We start from the raw sequence: 20,831 nt of genomic DNA on the forward strand, positions 1-20,831 counted from the left end.
AACAAGCCTAGAATACTCACTCTTTACCACGGAGCTTAACATTTCGGGGTGAATTTTCTGGAATATCCACTCCTGGGAGACTGGCAATTGTCTTGAATATTTTCCACTTAATTTTAATTTAATAATAATTTAATAATTTTTTTGTAGAGTGATGCACTTCAAGTATGCAAATGGTTCAGTCAGAACTTAGTGTTGCCCTGCAGTGTTCACCCTATTATGGATATCTCTCATCTCTTCCATTTCCATTTTCCCATCATTCCATCCATTATTTGCATCTTCTGTCTCCTTCATTCTTTCAGCCACTCTGCCCTGACCACAGAATGAAACCTTAATTGAGTTTTCATGTTGTCCCGGTTCCTCCTACAAACCACTGCCAGTCTGTAGTCCCCATCGCATGACAATAGTGATCATAAACATAAAATAGACCTACACGTCCATTTGTGGAAAATGCACTCTTTTACTCTGTGTTAAGTGCTGTACCCGCAATTATGAATTTCCTAAAGACCTAAAGACTTACTTATTAAGTACTTATTAACATTTTAGCAAAATCTGTAGGGACATTAGTGAGTAGAAATGTGCAACCACATTACTACCAAAACAGTTGACTTTGTGAGAGTCTATATTCTAATAACTGAATGGGAACATCTTTAGCACAATAAACTAAAGGAACTACATCTTATTCAGAAGCACATTTTAGATCACTGCTTTTAAACTAATCCTGTGGCTAAACTCAATGTGTAAAACATGCAGACCAGCTACACAGCTGATGCTACTATGTCACACTCCACTATAATCAATTAAAATGACTACGCGAGGCATGAGAAGAGGGTGTAAGAGTTACATTTCTGCAACTAAAAGCAACAGCAAATGTAAAAACATTTGTTTTATATACGTATATTAGCTGTTGTGCACAGGGTAACCATTAATATCAAGATGTTTTATCTTACCTTCACTTTATCTACCTCTGATTTATGTGTCACCTCCCACTGAGTAACAAATTAATAAAATCTGCCTTTGGTCATTTCACTTTCAACTGGTGAGATAAGCCAAATACCCACAAAACCTGAAGTTGTTTTTGAAAATAAAATGGAAAAAGTGATGGAGAGAGTTCAGCTTGATTTTTTTTAATGAAAATGAAATATGAAAGCCTTTGTGATAGCTTTAAGTTTGTTTTTTTATCCTTTCAATGTTTTCCTGATTTGCTTCACTAATTTTTTTTCTTAAATGTCAATCCAGTTATAATAGCTCTGTTTACTGTTACATTGCTTCATTTTTTTGTATTCTGCTCCTCCAAACAGGCAGTTTTATGCATTGATTTTTTATTTTCTTGTCATCTGTTATTTTCATCATTATCTGCCTTGTTATCTTAGCTCTAAACACGGATTCTCTCTCTGTCTTCTCTCCATCGTTCCACCCTCTCTCCTTTTTATCCCTCTCTCTCTTCATCAGCAGTGAAAAATGGGGCTTAATTAACTGTGTGCCTGCAGGACTTTAGCTTCTGTGTATATGTGTGCAGAGGTAAAGTAGGCCAGTCTATAAGGTGGTTAATTAGGATTCAGCAGGCCTCTGTCCGCTGGCTCCTAGGGACCAGATGGAGAGCCGGGTTCACAAACAGTGGAGGGTTTGTTCAGTGATGTTTTAACTTTCACTTTGGCTCAACTGTGGAAGGAGAAGCCAGATTCAAATTTCTTCATGCATCGTTTGCTTTGCTTTTCACGCGTTACATTTCTTCTTTGCTTATTTGAAATCTAGCAGCTTTTATAGTGGATTTTTTCATCATGCTGGCGAGGGTACCTGGGGTTAAAGATGCTTTGGAGGTTCCACCACCTTGCTGATAACACTGTTATTTGTCTTCTAGTGTTACATTCAGGAAATCATCACAGATCTGCTCGCTGACTGCTGCTAACAATTTAGCCTGACTTTTTCTTACATTTAGAAAATCAGAAACACCCTCTTTATAAGCAGTTTCAGCTAGCAACAGCCAGCAACCTCTCGCAAACCAGTCAAGGAATAGACATTTGTCTCTAGTGACTACTGGAGGTTGTGAGGGTTGTTGCCAAGCAGTCTCTAGGGCTGTGTTACTGAGGCCTAATCTTACTACTAGTAAGTCCTTGGTTAAAATGCTAGACTAGCTTAGCAAATTACTTGACCAGTTAACACGATCCATGATACTGTGTTATGTATGATACCAAATGGTATAGATTTTGCAGATAATATATCATGTACTGATACAAACCAGTAGTACAATAGCGAGTTTAATGTTTTAGTTCTGTTTATTTTTATATGTTTTCTGGATAGTATGACCAGTCTTCATATCATTTGAGTTTGTATTCTAGTTTATATCTTATTTTATTTCCCATGATTCTGTTCTCATGGTTTCTTCATTCATCTAAGTCAAACCTTTTTTTGTAATTTGTAGATGTAGTTTTAGGTATTCCCTCATTTTATTACTTTCTTTACTATTAATTTGTAGCTTCTGTCTTTTGTGTCCTGTTTCCAATTGTGCTTCCCTTTTCCCATCTTCTTGATGTTGTCTCTCTTTACCCTGGTATTTCCCATATGCCTCAGTTTTCCATTGTTCTTTGTCACATCATGCCACACTTCCCATTTACTTCCCCTGCTCTTTGTAATTTTTTTGGAGTAATCTGAGTAACTCGTATTTGAGTCTGTATTTTGAGTTCAGAAATGAGCATACAGTAATACAACACATGACTCTCCATCATGTGTTGTATTATGCTGTCAATATAATAGCTGTCTTTAGTAATAACCAAGAGTGTTGGTGGTGAGCCAGTAGGCTGTAAATTACATCTACCAGAGGTTTAAAGGATTCTCTGCTTCTTTAGAATTCTTTAAAAAATCATGTGCAACATATATACAATAAATATTTTGCTATCATAGCAACAAAAAACTATTCTCAGTTTAGGTCAAATGCCAAGTACTTTTAAAATATCCTTAATATTTTATGTCCTATATATGCAAAGCGCTAATTAATGTAGATTGTGTAGATAGACATATACAAAGATGTATACATTCAATTACTTTTTCAGTTTCACTATAAATCTTACCACTAATGAAAAAATACAAATCAAAAATATGAATATACTGAGTCACATTAAATTGCAAACAGTAACTATTCATCATCCAAAATATACTCAAGCCCTTCAAATTCCTCAGATATATTAAATACCTTGACACACACACACACATGCACAGACACAGGTGGTGTCACAAAGCCAGAGTGCTTTCACGTGTGATAGAGACTTAACGTGTTGTCCCAGCAACCAGTCCCATGAGAACACCTGCTCCCAGCGAGTCACCATGGAGACGCATCCCACTACGTCAATCACACCCATGTACACATGCAAACACATACATACATGTAAACACCTGCGCTATGGCAGTCATGTGCACATGAGTTATGGTTTTGCACATAAGTTGTAGGGACTTAAATCTGTGGGTGTTAGGCTGAGGATGGATGTTTGAATATGATAGAGAAGGTTACAGTAAGGGGCTTTGGAATACATTATGTCAACAAAGATCCTCATATAGACAGAAAGACGTGCATATATGTGTGGCGCACACTGCAGCAATCCCAATACAGTTGTGTCAGTTTGTGAGTCTAAACCTACCTGCTACACACATCATGGATAAAAGGGATCAAAAGGTCTGCATAGAGGTTTTACTCTGGGGCTTATCAGCTTTCTTCTTTATTTTCAAACTAGTATGCAAATAATCCTTAAAAGAAAGAAAACACATAATGATGGGACTGTTTTCTACAGAACTGTCAGCTCCTTTGATCCTTCTAAATAGTGCTTATTTTATCTTGTATCTTTAACTTTATTAGAGTGGCATTTGCCCTTAGTTGGGCCAAGTTAGGCTAAGCTCTTTCTCCTCCTTACATTGACTTTTAACACCAAAAAGCTTGATTGAAAGGATGTGACAGCATGACATTAGTCTTTTATATACATTTGTGCTGTTGATTCTGAGAATATGCTGTATTTTTTTTTTTTCATTCTTTGGGGATTTTCTCTATAGCAAACGTCTTTGGTTTTTCCTACATTCATCTTTTGAAGCATCACAAAAAAAAATTAAATGCGATGGGAGGTTATCTGGGGGTCGGTGAGTTGCCTGAATCTGCGTCTGCTTGTTTTGTCTTTCCTTGTATTTGACATCTCTGCACTTTTCTTCTCATCTTTAATCTTTCTTGCCTGTTTTTGTATCTGAGTTTGTTTCTCCTGCTGCTCTGCGTAGCAGGTTGTGACAAACAGGTTTGTTAAAAGCTTTTTACACATAAACACATCTTTCACTTTAATCACCTTTCATCATCGGCTGTGTGACAACCTGTGGGCGCGACCACATTTTAATTTAATCCCCCCGCATCTTGTTTTCCAGCCCTCCTCTAATTGAAGCTCTTGCGAGCACCAGCAACAGCTATTTCTGAAGCGCCGTTGGTTGGCTGCCACAGCTCAGCTTCACGCTAAATGCATCAGCTGCCATTCAACTTAGAGACTCAGAGGGAAAAGACAGAAAATAGCTCTTCTCATTGTGCCTCTGTCCTCTCGATTCGGTTGCATCCTGTTCTGATCCCGGTACGCTGTGTGTCATACAAACAAATCCCCTCCCCAAACAAATAAATGAATTTAAATTAAAAGACAGCAGAATGGAGTTTGGTGTAAACAAAGCACAATTCCCTTTCTCTTTTTAGCCTCGTTTTGCATAACAAGCCATGACACGCTCTGCATTGAGATTCAAATGAGTAAGTGGCGGCTTAAGATGGACTTAGCTGCACTTCACTGGGACTATTTATCCGGCTGTATAAAAGACATGTCATTCTCAACACTTCCTGTTTGACTAGTTTAGGACAGTCAGTGTTCAACACAACAGACGGTGAGGGATTTTGAACCGCTGAGAGCTTTATGAAACTTTATTGATCTCTGCCAGGAAATTAGGCCATTGCAGCAGCCAAACCGATTTATCAGATAAGCAGGGGACAAATACAGTCAGCACACACAAACAGAACAGAAACAAAGAGCTCGGGCCTCTTCCAACGTGTGTTATATACAGGGAAGTGACAAATTAAACATCTTCCATTCTTCCAAAAGATTTGTCCTCATTTCGTCTTTTGATAATGGTGATCGAGAGCACCGTTTAACACGTCTATCCAAAATGTCTCATAGATGTTAAACTGAAACCTGTTGACTGGGAAAAACACATTTTCATCAGATCATTAAGTTATCCCTGGTGCCATTATGGATCGGGGCACTGTCATCCTGGAGGAGACCACGCCTGTCTGGATAGATATGGATGGATATGTTTCATCATGTGATAAAGATGATATCAAACAGTGTTTCTTTATTAAGTGTGTAGTGTGTATGTAGTAACAGTTTCATTTTAGAAGATCCAAATGATGCCTACAGAATTCCCCAAAACAGAATAACAAAGCCATCTGAGCCCCCGACTGAAGCAGTCAGGGCTCCATGTTTTCCTTTGATTTGTCACCTTTTTTCCTGAAAGGAACACTTTTAATATAGGATTGAAGATGGGATATATTGTGGCAAATGTGCAGGCTACATTAAACTAACACCAACATAACAGTCTGAAAGGAGTTCAGCAGGGACTGAGATGTAAATGACAGACACAGTAGCGTTGACAGTCTGAGGATAGAAGACTGGGAATTTTAGACAAAGAGATGAAAAATGAGCAGTATTTCTTCTCCAAACATTAGTTTTCTCTGTTTTCTCAGTGGTGAAGTCCAGCTGGGACCCATGGCATAACAAGACTGTTGTTCTATACAGTTTTTTACTTACTTGCTTAGAAAACATTTGTGTGTATGTGCATGTGTGTGCGCTATCATGGGATACCTCATCGTTTTTGCAAACAAATGATGGCCGAGGCTTATTTGTATTTGTCAGTCGCCACTTCTCCCAACACTTTAAAATATTAAAGTGTCACAGAAGCTTGTGGCTTTTACTTATCTTTATGAATTTAATATCTATTGAATATTGTGAATGCTGCTGAATAGTGACACCATTTGCATTTAGTCTGGTTTCCAACCCGTCTTGTTTTCATTATGTAAATCTGCCAGCTACTGGCTGCAAAATGTCCTTGGAAAAAGGAGTTCTTTTACTTAGGATTCACACTGTCTTGGTTGAACCATTTGCCCTGGGAATAGCAATTGGTAACTTTTCCCCAGGTAGCTGAAAGCGTGGAGTAAACAAAGAAACTGAAAGGTATGGTTTGGGTATGAGCTTTAAATATGCAATGGCGTTACAGTGAGAGCTCAAGGACTAGAAATGGTTCCAAGGCAACATTTATTTTGCATTATTTTCACTAGATAATTAAGCAAGAATAGCTGCTTACTAGTTAACCTAGAACAATAGATTGTTTAAAAATGAAAATTGATCAGAAACCAAATAAAAACCAATGTTTACAGCAGTGGCCCCCACTGCGTTTGACCTCCTACAATAGTAGGCACTTTAGATCTATTACAGTCATTCCAAGATCTAAAAGCTCAGTGGCCAATGACCAATGGTCAGAACTACAAGTTGAAATGTAATTTTTCTGAGACCCCATAGAACAACATATCACATAATAATATAATTTAGGTTAATTTGTTTGTAAAGGTAAGATCAGTTAAACTGTCCTGAATTTCTTCACTTGACTGTCCATCAATGAGAGCCTGCAGCGTGTTCTTAAGATATACAGTTTATCATATCAGACCACTGCTCTGTAAAGTAATTCACTGAGTCCTCTAACACGAAAACTGTGGTGCAGTTCATTGCACATGAAAATTTAATTTAACCAGTGATGAGGAATTACCCCAAAACACAAGGGGTTATGGGTAGAAGCAGAGGAATAAAATAAGTCATGGATGAAACGCTTAGCAGAACATAACACTTCTTCATGTGTTCTTAAAAGGTTAGACAGTCGAGAAAAACTAAAATAATCTGAAATGGCCTTTTGTTATGTCACAGTAACTGACATAACAGAAAAGCAATCTTAAAGAAAGCAACATAACTTTACTTTCTTACTTTGACATGTTTAAGGAAAAGAACACATCTATTTCTTTGTGGAAAATGAACAGTTGTGAACACTGGATGACTGCTCAGTGTTCAGGTTCTTAACTCGTCCTCATTTTCCACTCCTCTTCTTTGCTTCAGGCCCACTCCTGCCCTGAGCCGGACATTCCTCTGCATATTTATATGCATGCTTGCATGCATGCTTGTGTTCGTTGACTTCTCAAGTTCAGTGATTCGCATCAAGGAGCTGTTCAGCACATTTGGGTGCTAGCAAGGCTGGACTAAAGCTATATAAGCGAGTTCTCCACTTTACTAAACTCATTGCTATAGTTTGGCAGGATAGAGCAAGTTGTTGCAACATTTCCTGAATACCTTTCTTTTAGAACCACAGTTTAGTGTAAAAAAAAAAAAAAAAAGACAAGTTAATTGGATTGTTGCTATTGTAGCTCATGGCTACACTGCAGCATAAAACAACATAATGTCATTTTGCTACTGGTTTGTCCTGAGGATGGTGCTAGAACGAAATTAAATTAAAGGGATTTTTGAATGTTTGTTCATTTGTTTGTTTGTTTTACATGATTGAAGTGTTTTTCCCATTACATTCAGGTGAAGTGTAATTGGTCACTATATTAAATGTTATATGTACAAAAAGAATTGGGCCATACCTCTCATCAGATGTTTTCAGTCTTATTGACAAAGTGTATAAAATCAAGCATCTAGCAATGGAGTCTGCCTTTGCAAACACTTAAAGAGCTCACTGATTGTCTAGGTTGTACTGTAATAGGAATCAAATGTGGCAACAAATAAGTTTGTAGTTTGTGTGTTCTTCTTTTCTAGACATTTCAATATCAACTCTAAGTGCATTCATTGGAAAGTGAAAGTGTTTAGGAGCCACAGCAACTCAGTCATGAAGTGGCAGACAACAGAAGGTTAGAGGCAGGGTCACTGAGAGCTGAGGTGCTTAATGCATTAAAAATGCTCGGCCGGCTCAATAAGAGTTCCAAACTAACCTAATTAGTCTCACTGTATAGGTTTCTGTGGCCAAGTAACTCCTTTCAGTGTGATGTGGACCGGTCCCAGTACTATATGAAGTATTTTATAATGAATAAACCACAATAATTATGAACTGCATCAGAATCAGCAGATATCAGGAGATAGTTGGGGTAGATTGAGGGGATACAAAGAGCTAGACCATCATACCAGAGGCTGGTATCACATGCTGATTCCTGTCTGTGTTACTGTGTAAATATTCATTAGAAAGTGTAACTAAAGGGAACTCGTATTTCATTAAAACAAACCTAAGCCAATGCTATGAGCACCTCTAAAGAATGACTAAAAAGTTTAATAACACTGTACTGCCTCATAAAGTAGACATACTTTATGTATGTAAGAAATGACATGTGATATGCCGCATATACAACCCATCGTCTATGCCAAATATAATGTGGTCACAAATGTGTTTCCCTCCGAAACATTGTAATAGAAATAACATTTTTGAAAGACAGACCATCCTCTGAGGAACTGAACTGTGATAAGTACAGTTTGCAGTCACTGAATCATCACACACTCCAACTTGTTAATAATAAGGCAGTCGAACATTTTTAAGTCACATTTTTGAAATGCAACTACATTAAGATTTTACATTTTAGGATGTATGTTGAGATGAAATACCGGTTTAACAGCTGTGGAGGTCGAATCTACAAAACCATGTTTTTATGAAAGCATGCCGTGTATTCCACGTGCATATATTCCCTCAGAAGCACTTTAGCTAATTCTTTCTGTTTGTGTTCTCATCTCCTGCCTCTTGTCTCTGGCAGTATTTTCCAGCTCTTATTAAGCTCCTTGTCATGACATTCTGTAATAGTCTTGGCTGCTGGACAGATGATTCGTCCACTGTTCTTTGTGTGCAGCAAAGATGTTTGGAGACCCTTTGTTTTCACTGATTGGGCTACCATCAAAATATATTACACTGTGCCCATAATGCAAAACTCTTTTAATCTAACAGGGACATTCTCTAATGCCCATAGTGTTCAGTAAATTCTTTATTTGCTTTATCTGTGTAGACTCCTAAATAATATACAAAATGTAAAATTTTACTTATGTAGGAGGGGCTGCTGTTTGTGTTCCACTCACTAATACAGATAAACAAGCTGTAGTGTAACCCTGCAGAGACTACGTATTATATCATATATCAAATGCCATTATTCTAGTGTCAGTGACCTTTTATCAGCCTGGAGGTACAAAGGAGGCATTGTGTCCACTTTGCCCCCCCCCCCCCCCGCAGTTGTATTTCCATACAGTAAGGTTGGCTTTATAGTTTTCGCCCAGGCTGACACATGTGCTGACCGCTGGCACTGCATCTGAACGTGTTGATGCTTATCATAATAATAGGACAGACTTCATTTGGCTTTCATGCACGGCCCACAGCACAGCATATGTAAAACAATAGACAGAAATAGATTTGATTATTCTGGATTTTATGCATTGACTAAAAACTCAAGGCCGGCTAACGCGGGAGAGGACAGTGGAGCGCTAAGCTGGAAGATTTTGTCCTCATTATCGCCTCACCCTCATCTCCTTAACTTTTTTTAGTTAGCATTTTGCTCATTTTCTCACTTTATTTATGGGTGTTTATCATAGTCACAGCATGCTTTGGCCTGGAATAGGATATATTTTTATTTTCAGATTAAGTTGTTCCTCTCTGAAAGGACATTAATTTTTTATTTGGCATATACAGAATGAATATTAATCATTACAGAAACAACAGCTTTTTGTTAGTGGTTTTTTTTCACGTACAGGTAACTAATAATGGATTACTGAAGCTAAAAATATGCGATTCACAAACCACAGAGTTAAATACATAGAGGATATTGTTGATTTGTGGACATTTCTTGGTGATGCAGATTCAGAGATAATGGGATCCCCTGACAGTGCCAGTCACACTGAGTGTAATAGTATGTGTTTGTGCACTTGAATTTGATGGGTAACTCTAAGATGGAGCACATTTTCTTTTTCCTCATTGTTTTTTTATTCATTCTGCATCTATGCTCACCATATTCCTTCTTTATTCTCTTTTTTTTTTTTGCATTTTATGCCTTATTTTCCCCCATTTTGGCTTCACCCCATTGTTCATTTCTCCCGTTTTCCTGTTGCTTTTTCTATTATTACTTCTTTGTCTCCCTTTATGTCCCTGTCTCATTTGCCTCCTTTTTCCTGTCCTCCTCTTTTTCCCTCTCCCTCTCATGTTCAGTTTGTTGACAGACCTTCAGAGAAGACAGAAACAAAGGTAGACACCATTGTGTCTTCACCTCCTTCCCTCCTCCACCTCCTCTTCTGCCACCTCCTCATCTCTTTTTTTTCGTTCTTTGGTCTCTCTGAAGTGAAGTTTCCTCTCTTGTTCAGGCTGTTGTCTCCTTTGCTGTTGCAAAACGACACAAGAGCCAAAACAACAGCTAGCGCCAAAGCACCTTCAAACCAAACAAATGCCTCCTCAGAACCAGACGACACAACAAAATCTATAAGGAGTTGACTTTTGGATGCAGAAAAAACATGTGCGTGCGTGTATGCGTGTGTGCGTGTGTGTGTATTTTTGACTGGGAGAATGGGAGCTCCCGCTGCGTGACTTTGTGATCTTGTGAAAGTTCTGTTGTTTTATTTTGGAGGAACTGCTTCCTTCTCTCTCTTCCTCCCTGTCACTCCTTCACTGTTCTCTTCTGGAGCAGCAAGGTGATGATGAGCTATGAGGAAAAAATGACAGAAGTTGAGCGATGTCACCTTGTCCCCATTGGCTGAACCACTGTCTGAACGAGTGCAGCTGGCTTAGCTAACAAGCTTCGTCACTTCAAAGCTGAGACAACAATAGCAGCCATGCAGTTGAAGCACTCAGACAACCACCAACACATGGAGATTGTTAGGTAACATTTAAATAAAAACATATAAAAACACTGATGCACAGAAATCATCTATTAAATCACTATCAATCGAAACTTTTGACTGGTACTGTATATTATAGTACAAAGAGTCATTATTTCTAAAGGCAAATGCATTTCTATGACATATTTTACATGGACCTGATTTAAAACCAGATGTTTAGCAGTTATATGGCTAATGTGTTACTAACAATGTTGATTTTAGATTTGTAATCTTGTAAATACATACTGCATACTCTTAATACAAAGCCATTTCATGGACACTACAGTCCATATTTTTGTGGATAATTAATATTTCATATGAAGTTATTTGATTTCCTGTGTCTGGAAACAGGTTGAGAGACACATATAGAAACTGACTGGTCACCTTAGTAGCTCAACAGTCAGATATTTCAGTTGGTTAAAACCAAAGGCTAAAAAAGAGTGGTTATTTGTCAACATTGAACGGCATCATTGAATTAATACTAATACTATCCAATACTAATACTGGATAAGAAGCCATAACATAAACCAAATGTATGCACAGTACTGGCCAAGTAACTAAATCAGATTCTGTTGTCTTCTGAGGACATTTTTCAAACATTTATCTTTTTTGGTTATAGAAGTGTTATGAATTTTCCTGGGCTCAATAAAGATTAGTATTCAGTTGAAAAACGCTTCTTTCCATCCATTCATTTATCCATCCCACCCATTTTCTTCCTCTTATCCAGTTCAGGGTCACGAGGGGCTTAAACCTATCCCAGCCGTCATTGGGTGAAAGGTAGTTTTGAATAGGGTTATTTAACAATACATAAATAAACAGATCAGTTTAAATACCAGCAAGAACCATTCTCTTATATTTTAAGTTTCACCTCCTTCTTGATTTTGCGAGAGAAGTAACATTCACAAACTTAATGGTGTTATAACAATTGAACTTTTTTCAAGTGAGAGTGCAGCAGGTACATGGGGGAGTAATAAGTTGGCTAAATGCAACCATGCCTTTCAGAAGGACAGCTACATAATCCTAATCCCTGTATGGTAGCTATTCAGAGCTATCTTGGATTCTTGAGTAACAGGATTTTTTCAAATCAGTTACATGTAGTAATGTCATATTTGTTTACTCTCTTATCCAGGTGATGACTGGTACCTGTGCAGGTTAACTCTGAGCATGCCCAGTCAGGCTGACCTGCAGTGGGCGATGTTTCCCTCACCTTACCTGGGTGCTATTGGTCCTGATGCAACACCAGGCTCCGTAGTGTATCGACTGTCAGCACGACAACGAGACGGGACACTAGGACGACCTCAGTTCTTCCTATTTGAAGGTGAGTGGTTAAATTCTTATTTTAATTGCTGTATTGTGCATAATGACTATATAAATATTTTCCATGTAGCATACTGTATATGCTGAAAATGAGCTATTAAGATGTTAAGAACCCTTCAAAGATGAAAAATACATTTCAAATGCATTAACACGTCTTTTATAATATCAACACTCGCCCGACTCCTTGTATTTTTTTCATTGTTTTTGGGTGTTTTTTACCTACCACAGTCAAACCTCCATCTTTTTTCAGTCAGTTTTTCTAAAAACCTGTCATGTGTTTGTTCCTGCTCTTATCTCCCGCTTGTATCTGTAATTAGGTCTGCTGCAGCTCTGCCAGGCTCTGTGTGACAAACCTGTTTTTTTCAAAAGAGTGATTTATAAACAAAAATTTGACTTGTTGAATTTCAATTACCATCAAATGGAAGAGGGAGAAAGAAATGCTCAAGAACGGGATGGAGCTGCGCTGTTAATCGCTCCCTGGGGCAAAGAAAGCTCCCAGATTCAGGAATAATAGGGAAGTCTCTGGAGAGGCAGCGAGTGGGAGAGTCAGAGGGTGGGCGGATGGGCGCCGGTGGCTGTGGATTTTTTTTTTTTAAGTGAAAAAAAATGGGGGAGGAAAGTAAAGGGGAGATATTTTGAGAGCTAATTTCTAATGCTTTCTTATTAAAAGCTTCTTACTTCCCCTTGGCGTAATGTGACTACATGTGTACGAATGAATAATCAAATAATTTATATTAAAAATGTTTTTTTAACATCATGCCAATGTGAAAATATATTCACGTAGAGTGAGTGAAGCCAATTAGGGGCATTAATGTTATTTTAATCAGTTACAGCATCCTAAATTTGCAGTTTTTGTTTTAGTGGCTTAAAATGCAGTGAAAGTTTCAGTTTCTGTGGCTCTTTTTAAAAACAGTGTGCACTCACTGACATAAACTGTACTATAAAAAAAATAAAAGTTGAAACAAATGGTTCTTTTTTTATATCTACAAAATCTTCTGTTATTCTTCAATATACTCAAAATATTCTTAGAAAACTAAAATATCACTGTCACTCCCTTCTGCCATGTTTTTATAGACTTAAAACAACACCAAGTTGCAAGACTTACTTTAATTTAAACTTAGATTTTAAAAAATTAAATGAATAAGACAACAATCTAATCATCAGGAATGCTACTCTTATAAAACTGTAAACTTGTAGCCTTTTGTGTTTGTATTTGATATGTAAAATCTTCAAAGTTCTGATCCAGTTCCTGTCAGGCGTCACCATCAAGATTTTTTAAAATATGATTTTTATATTTAGTTGGTCCTCCAAACAACCAAGCAGAAGACCTAAGTTATAAAGTGAAACTTTCAAAAATAATTTCAACTTCAACCACTTTCCGTGTTCTTTATGTTGCTGATAAACTCCGCTGTCTCTCCCTTTCCTGTTTAGGCCCAACTTTCAACCAGTCAGCATTGTTGTTGGGGTTTTCTGTTTTTTTTTTTTAAGTGCATGCAAGCACATCCGTATACCCAAAATCTTTCACTCTGCGTAGTCAAACCTACACAAGGGGACTCAAATGCAGGACCATGAATCCTACTTATTTGTAATGAAAATCTCAAATTTTAATGGTTCCATTGTAAAGCGACAACTTAAGAATCTATAGCAGTCTCTAGCTGTAGACGAGGTTGACAGATATCAGTTTTTATTTTCAGAAGTTCCACAAAATCATAGTAGTGTTATTCCACAGTAAAATATATTTCTTCCTATAGTAACAACTACCATATATTACATGTCTGTCCAGAACAGTCATTGGATATTTTAGGTCACTGGATGCAGTTATAAAGCATCAGTCGGTGAGCTTTTAGAGGTGCTGTTATTCAGTTTTTGGACAGGTTTGCCAGCTTGTTCCCCGGCCTCTTGCCTAGTCTTCATGCTATGCCAATCAGGGGCAAGAAACCAATATGCATCTTCTTGTCTCTGAACGAAACCTAAAAGTATAAGTATGTTTACTTTAAGTCAGTTTTAATTTCAATTCAAAAGAGATTATTATGCAAGTGAGACAATAAAGGCAATCTGTAGGAGCTTTAGAAGCAAACCAGAACTCATTTAGTGAGACTTTGACAAACAAGTGTCAGAAAAATCTTCCTTCAGCAGTCAAAACAAGAGAAGATGATTGACAGGTTGGATGCAGCTGCTGGTTCAAAACCCTCCAGTCAACAGCTGGGGATTCTTCTCTGCCCTTCATGTCTTTTTTTATCCGCCCATCCTAACCTTTCATCTTCTTTCTATTCATTACATGATATACAGCCTTTGCCTCTTTGTTTCGTTGTGTGCCTTTGTCACACTTTTTTTCAAGTTTCACTATTGCTCTGTGGTTAGTTAGCACGTTTATGCAGACAAGACACATCTTCCATGCAAACTATGGATGGCTGCAGCAGGCAGGAAGGGTTTCGGTGTAACAACCTCTTTGTAACCACTTTCCCTCGGCATCAGCCACCAACCACTTGCCAACCAATCGGGGAATATAAATCTTTTTTTAGTGACTAGCAGTTGTCTAGGGGTCACGGATGTTGTCTAGGCCTTTGTGAGTGGTACCTTACTTTGCCTATCTTTGTTTTTAACAATAATAATAATAATAATAAAAACACATTTTGTAATGGGTACCTTTCAAAACCTTCAAGGTCACCTTACACAAAAGAGTTTTAAAACAGTGCAAGAATGAACCAAGAAAATATCAATCAAGTCAGTAAAACAAGCTTAAAATATATAAAGTAATTAAGAACAGAGGATTCATATGACAGGTGGAAGACCAGCAGAGAGAGTATGACAGTTGAAAGAGGTGCATTTTGAGATGGGAATTGAAAGTGGAGAGAATCAGTGTTACAGATGTTTTATGGGAGGCAGTTCCAGAGTGAGGAACAGAGGAACTGAAGCAACTGTTTGGTAGTCAAACAGGCATAAGGCATAGTAAGAAGAAGAGAAGAAGAAACCCTGAGGATGTGAATGGGTGTGTAACGTGCAGTAGTTCAGAGAGGTACTGCAGAGGGAGGTTATGGATTGCCTTAAAGGTGAGGAGCAGAATCTTGAGATCAATACGATATTTAACTGGGAGCTAGTGAAGCTGCTGAACAACAGATGTGATGTGATAAATGGAGAAACTTCTGTGACTACTTCTGAACCAGTTGAAAGTTATGGATGGATATGAGAGAAAGAGATTTACAGGAAGCCATGTAGGACATAACCAAGGTGTGAATAAAGATGGGAGTACTATTGGTTGTGACAGACAGACATTAATGTCTTTATATATTAATGTTACAAAGATGGAAGTATGAGGACCAAGTGACATAATAAGTGTGCTGTCAAGGATGACACCCAGACTCTTAACCTGAGGGGAAGGAGAAACTGAGGAGTTGTCAATCGGGAGGGAAAATTTTTGACATTCTGGATTTGGTGCCAATGAGAAAAAACAGGATTTGATTTCCTGGAGGAAGGTGGCTGGGAGAGTGGTGGTAGGTTTGGCTGACAGGTAGAGCTGGGTGTCATCACCATAACAATGGAAATTGAAATGCTGATAATTTTACAAAAGAAGGAAATAGACAGTTGATAAATAGGTGAGGCCCCGAAACAGATCCCTGGAGAACAAGTGGAAATGAAAATTTCAGCTGAGATATTTAAGTTGACTGAACCAGGATAGGATTTAAAAATGGAAATTAAACCAGTTTAAGGGTGGTTTATTAATTCCAGTAGAGGCTAGTCTGTCAAGAAGGATATTATGGGACATAGTGTGATAGTCTGCAATTGCATAAATAGTAATGGAAATAAAGAAGAGGAATGGTTAATAGACTAGAGCATGCTGCTATCAGGAGGTCATTGGTGAATTTTGCAAAGGCTGTTTTCTTGAGAATCAATGGGACAGAAACTAGACTGAAACTGTTCAAAAATATTATTGCCAAACAAGTGAGCAAGAACCTGAGAAACAACTATTTTAACTAGGGATTTTAGAAATAAATAATAGATAGGATATAGGATGAAAGCTACTGAAATTGTTGGACTCTGCACCAGCCCAAGAGGTGATGATGGCAGTTATTGTGGTGGACAGAGAGGCTAAGCAAACTTTAAACTGTACTTTTCTTCTTCTTGTTGTCCTCCTCTTCTCAAAGTTTCCATATCTGCTTTCTTTCTCTTTTGTCAAATTGTCTCCACATTTCTACTGCGCCCTTCCCTCTTCCTTCTCTTCTTCAGTGGGGACTCTTCAAAAAGTGTTAATTACAAACACACACAGAAATAAACATACTCAGAGAATCCCTCTAGCTTCATATTGCCTTATTTAGTTTTATAATTGGACAGCTGTGGCTGCTATCTATCTATCTATCTATCTATCTATCTATCTATCTATCTATCTATCTATCTATCTATCTATCTATCTATCTATCTATCTATCTATCTATCTATCTATCTATCTATCTATCTATCTATCTAATATTTAAATTAATGTTTTTAAAGGTGATGAGGAGTGCTTCGAGGTGGACCATCGTTCTGGGGAGATCAGGACAACCGGTCGACCTTTGACCCCCAGTAAGGAGTACCTCCTTCGGGTTCAGGCAGTGGATGGACATGGTCGTAAAGGGCCACCAGCCACTGTTGCTATCCTTGCAGGCTATCGGCCACCCCAGTTCACCAACTCCACGTACAGCCTGAATGTACCAGAGAACATACCCGTTGGCCAACCGTGAGTCCCTACAGCAGTCTGACAGATTGTTATCCCTTGTTTGCGTGTATGCTCTGTGAATAACACTTACGACATTATAACCACCTGGCTATGCTGTTGGGGCTTCACATTTAGTAAGTTGTATACACTCCAAGACACTCGAAAGTTCTGTAATACGTCAAGATCTTAGTAGCTAATCTTTTAAATCCTGTAAAATGCAAGATGGCATCTGAGGCATTTCATCCAAACTGCCAGACTGCTATTATACATTTTAGCCCTTCACAAGTCAATTAGGTGTCACGGGTTTACCAGTCAGAAAGTTTCTTTTGAAATATATGCCTTGTGCATACATACAGTGAAACTCCCAAAGAATAGCATTGGATGTTTATTTGCAGTATAAGATGTTAACTTAAGAAGCTTTTTGCTACACGCATGCTTTTTGAAATATAAACCTCAATAAGTAAAAGGTGAAAGTGATAGTGTTAAGTTTTTCTTTTTCTTATCATTCCTTGTTACAGATCCTTCTCTACTCGACAAATTTTTTCTGAAGTCTTATTTTTAGCATTTAGGCTTCCACCAGTTACACCAGTTAAACCAGAAGACGCCATATTGTGTGGTCTATTGACAATGACGGGTTCTCCCTTTGCATGGATGTACAGATGTGTACAAACCAAAATGCCTGGCAGTTAACACATAAAAATAAATACTAAGCGCATAATTCCTGTATGATCCATTAGTACAAGTTTTGATACAACGCCTTATGCTGCTTTGTATCAAGCAACTGCATTAGAAGTGATCCAAAAGGTACCAGTTTTATGTGCTTTTAATTTATATGTTTGTATATGTTACTGACAGGGTTATACACAGAGAGACATATTAGAAGTACTTGTAATCTTACATCTGGTACTATTGTTGTGAGTAGGTTTTATTAACAAAAATGTCTGTTTATATTTCTGACTCCATATATACAGAAACATGATTTGCATTCCACTGCCTCAGACACAGAATGTGAAAATGGCATTTTGTGCATATGTGTCTGTCTGTGTGTGCCTGCTCCCTTGCTTTGCATGTCATGTGATGCATGAAAAGATGAGCCCTGTAGAGCGAGACAAAAGGAAAGAAGAAGAAGGAGGAGGAGGGAGGGGTGGAGGGATGTGGAGAGCGTGAAGGGATGATAGAGGAAGGAAGGAGAGGGAAGAGAAGAAAATGAAGGATAGAGGGATGATGCAGAGAAGGCTGGGGTGGGTGGAGGTGGTTGAAGAGGACCCAGATGTATGAGTGTGGCCTGAGGCTGAGAATTTGAAAGTGTGGCAAATTCAAATATTTATTAAAAGCGAGGTCTGGATAAACATGAAGGAGAGTGTGTGTGTGTGTGTGAATCCTCAGGGCTGCTGGCGCAAAGCACATTGTATTAATATCCAAGTATCCATGCCACCCTGTGAGCAGTGTGACTGTGGGTGTATCTCTGCATGTGGTTTCTGTGTGTCTCTTCTTCCACTATGTCCCTTTTATTTGTTTTTATGTCCTCACATGCACGTGTTCTCTGACCGTATGTGCGTCTGTGCATACGTGTGTGTTAGTTTATGTTAAATTGATTAATCGGGTTGCAATAGTGTCTGAGTTCAGAATAATCCATGAAGGCTGCAGACTTTAAACGCAGCACTGGAGCTCGACCAGCACGTCACAGCTCCTCTTCACTTTATAAGTCTGTTTGGAAAAAGAAATGCAGATCAGCTTTCTGCAGACCTGTGGTCATGTTTATACTTTGGGCAAGGCACACCAAGTTCATTCAAAGAAATTCAAAGTGCTTTACACAGATAAAAACAGGAATACAAGCAATAAAAATAACAACAGTGCTAAAGTAGGTAAGGAAATGTCACAACCAATGTGTAATGACATTTAAAGAACTACAAAAGTTATGGAAATTTCTCAATATTTTCTACTTTTAGGGGGCTTAGCTAACAGTTCCCCTGTGGCTGCAGTATTTTTGCTAAGCCATGCTAAGACATGACTTGGAGCTGACTGTGAAGTGGTGCACACATTAAAACTAACACAGTATTTTTATCTGATTAGCAGACGATAGAGGTCTAAGAAGAGGATTTCATAAAATCTTGGAGAACTCAAGTCTATTTTTCCTTTTATTTTCTCTTTCTGGTAAGAAAACTGTTGCTAGTGTTGCTTAAATTTCTTGCTTTGTGTGTGTTTATGTCCACGTCCATGTAGAGTTGCAGTTGTCCATGCTGTCTCCTTCCAGAAGAAGAGTCTCTCATACATGCTACTGGTTAATCCAGGGAATTTGTTTAGCATCAACCAGGAGAGCGGAGCGCTTAGCCTCACCAGGAACGTCGACTATGAGAGTGGTCACAACCTGCACACCCTGCAGGTCCGAGCTTCTGAACCCGACACCGGCCTTAGCAGCGTGGCAGAGGTACATCTACACTACCAAGCATGCAAATATACTATCTATTAATCTGTGTAAAGTGACTAATACTTTTACAAGTTTGATGTGTGAATGCAAGCTCTAAAATTAATACATCCATGTCAACAGCATGTAGCTACAGCTTTAACACACAGCTTTATCTTTTGGGACAAAGTTATGGTCCCATGCACTGCAGTTAAAACAATAATGAGGGAAAAATAACACTCAGACAACCTGATAATTGAAAACAGATGTTAGAGGGTGATTGAAAATAATTTATTATATCTGATAACTGGTGGAGAATGGTAGGCACTCTAAGTGTTCACACATCAATGGCATATTAAACTCTTACAGTCGAATCACATGATGGAGTATGATGGTGTGAATTGATGGTGTGAATTGGAGGGTCAATACAGAGTTGTAAGTGTTACCACAACCTCTGGAATACATCCACAGCTCATCATCACACATATCTGAGAACATGTAAGGGTGTTGACCCATGACAGTTCGGCATACCACTTCTCTGATGAAAACTCATTAATTTAAAATGAGAAAGTGCTGCTGCTGAATCAGATGCTGTGATGCAACTCTTTCATTTACTGTTTATTAAGTTTATGTGTTTATTTTGCAAGCATACCACTAAAAACAAACTGCTGAGCATCCCGTGAAGCTCTCATGATGAAAACTCAGTGAAATGCACAAGTTCAAAGCTGCGTTCAGAATTTAGGAATCACTTAGGAATCAGCAGTTTTGTGGTGCAGGAGCCTTCTTTTTATTTTGTTACAGGGTTTGCACAATAATAGATTATATGTGGCTCGAGCACACACACACACACACACACACACACACACACACACACACACACACACACACACATACGTAAAGTGCAAAAGCCTGGCTGCTAAGTACTGACTTTTACCCTCAGAGTAAGCTTTGAAGACTTAATACAACAGATATCTACATCTGTTCACATTAACACACACTTCCACAAGCACACACACCAAGAGAAATCCATTATCACCTGCTCTCAGTGTCCAGATGGTTGAGACACAGAGAGAATAGCTGCTAAACTACCAGTGTCCCCCAAAGGCCACTGCTGCTCTATAAGCTTGGCTGGCTAATTCACTATAAATGCCCTCCCTGTTCATGCATGCCAGTGTGTGTGTGTGTGTGTGTGTGTGTGCATGTGTGCGTGCGTGCGTGTGTGTGTGTGAGTGAGTGTGTGTGCATGTAAAAGAGAGAGAGAGGGTTTTGCAGCACTGCTTATGTTGCACCTTACTGTAGCTTCTGCGGTTTTTATTGCCTCTGGCTTCATCACCTTCATCAGACATTTTAAAGCCGTCAACATGTCTCTGTCTCTTTCCATCGTTCAGTCCAACAGCGTTATATTGACATTTGGTGTCAAGCTTAGTACCTTCTTTTGACTGTTAATATAATATGAATGTAGACTACACACATTTTTCCAATTTTCTCA

The 20,831-nt window shown here is 38.4% G+C and overlaps 1 protein-coding gene across 1 annotated transcript in view; it reads left to right on the forward strand.

Moving 5' to 3' along the window:
• LOC146508701 (neural-cadherin) overlaps window positions 1-20,831 on the forward strand; it is a 135,939-nt gene that overhangs the window by 43,220 nt on the left and 71,888 nt on the right. The window contains exons 2-4 of the mRNA XM_085176577.1: window positions 12,061-12,249; window positions 16,734-16,959; window positions 19,162-19,366. Coding sequence (XP_085032703.1) covers window positions 12,061-12,249; window positions 16,734-16,959; window positions 19,162-19,366 — 620 coding nt within the window. The remainder of the gene's footprint in view (window positions 1-12,060; window positions 12,250-16,733; window positions 16,960-19,161; window positions 19,367-20,831) is intronic.

Source organism: Neolamprologus multifasciatus, chromosome 11 (genome assembly GCF_963576455.1).
Source record: "Neolamprologus multifasciatus chromosome 11, fNeoMul1.2, whole genome shotgun sequence".
Lineage (NCBI taxonomy): Eukaryota > Metazoa > Chordata > Actinopteri > Cichliformes > Cichlidae > Neolamprologus > Neolamprologus multifasciatus.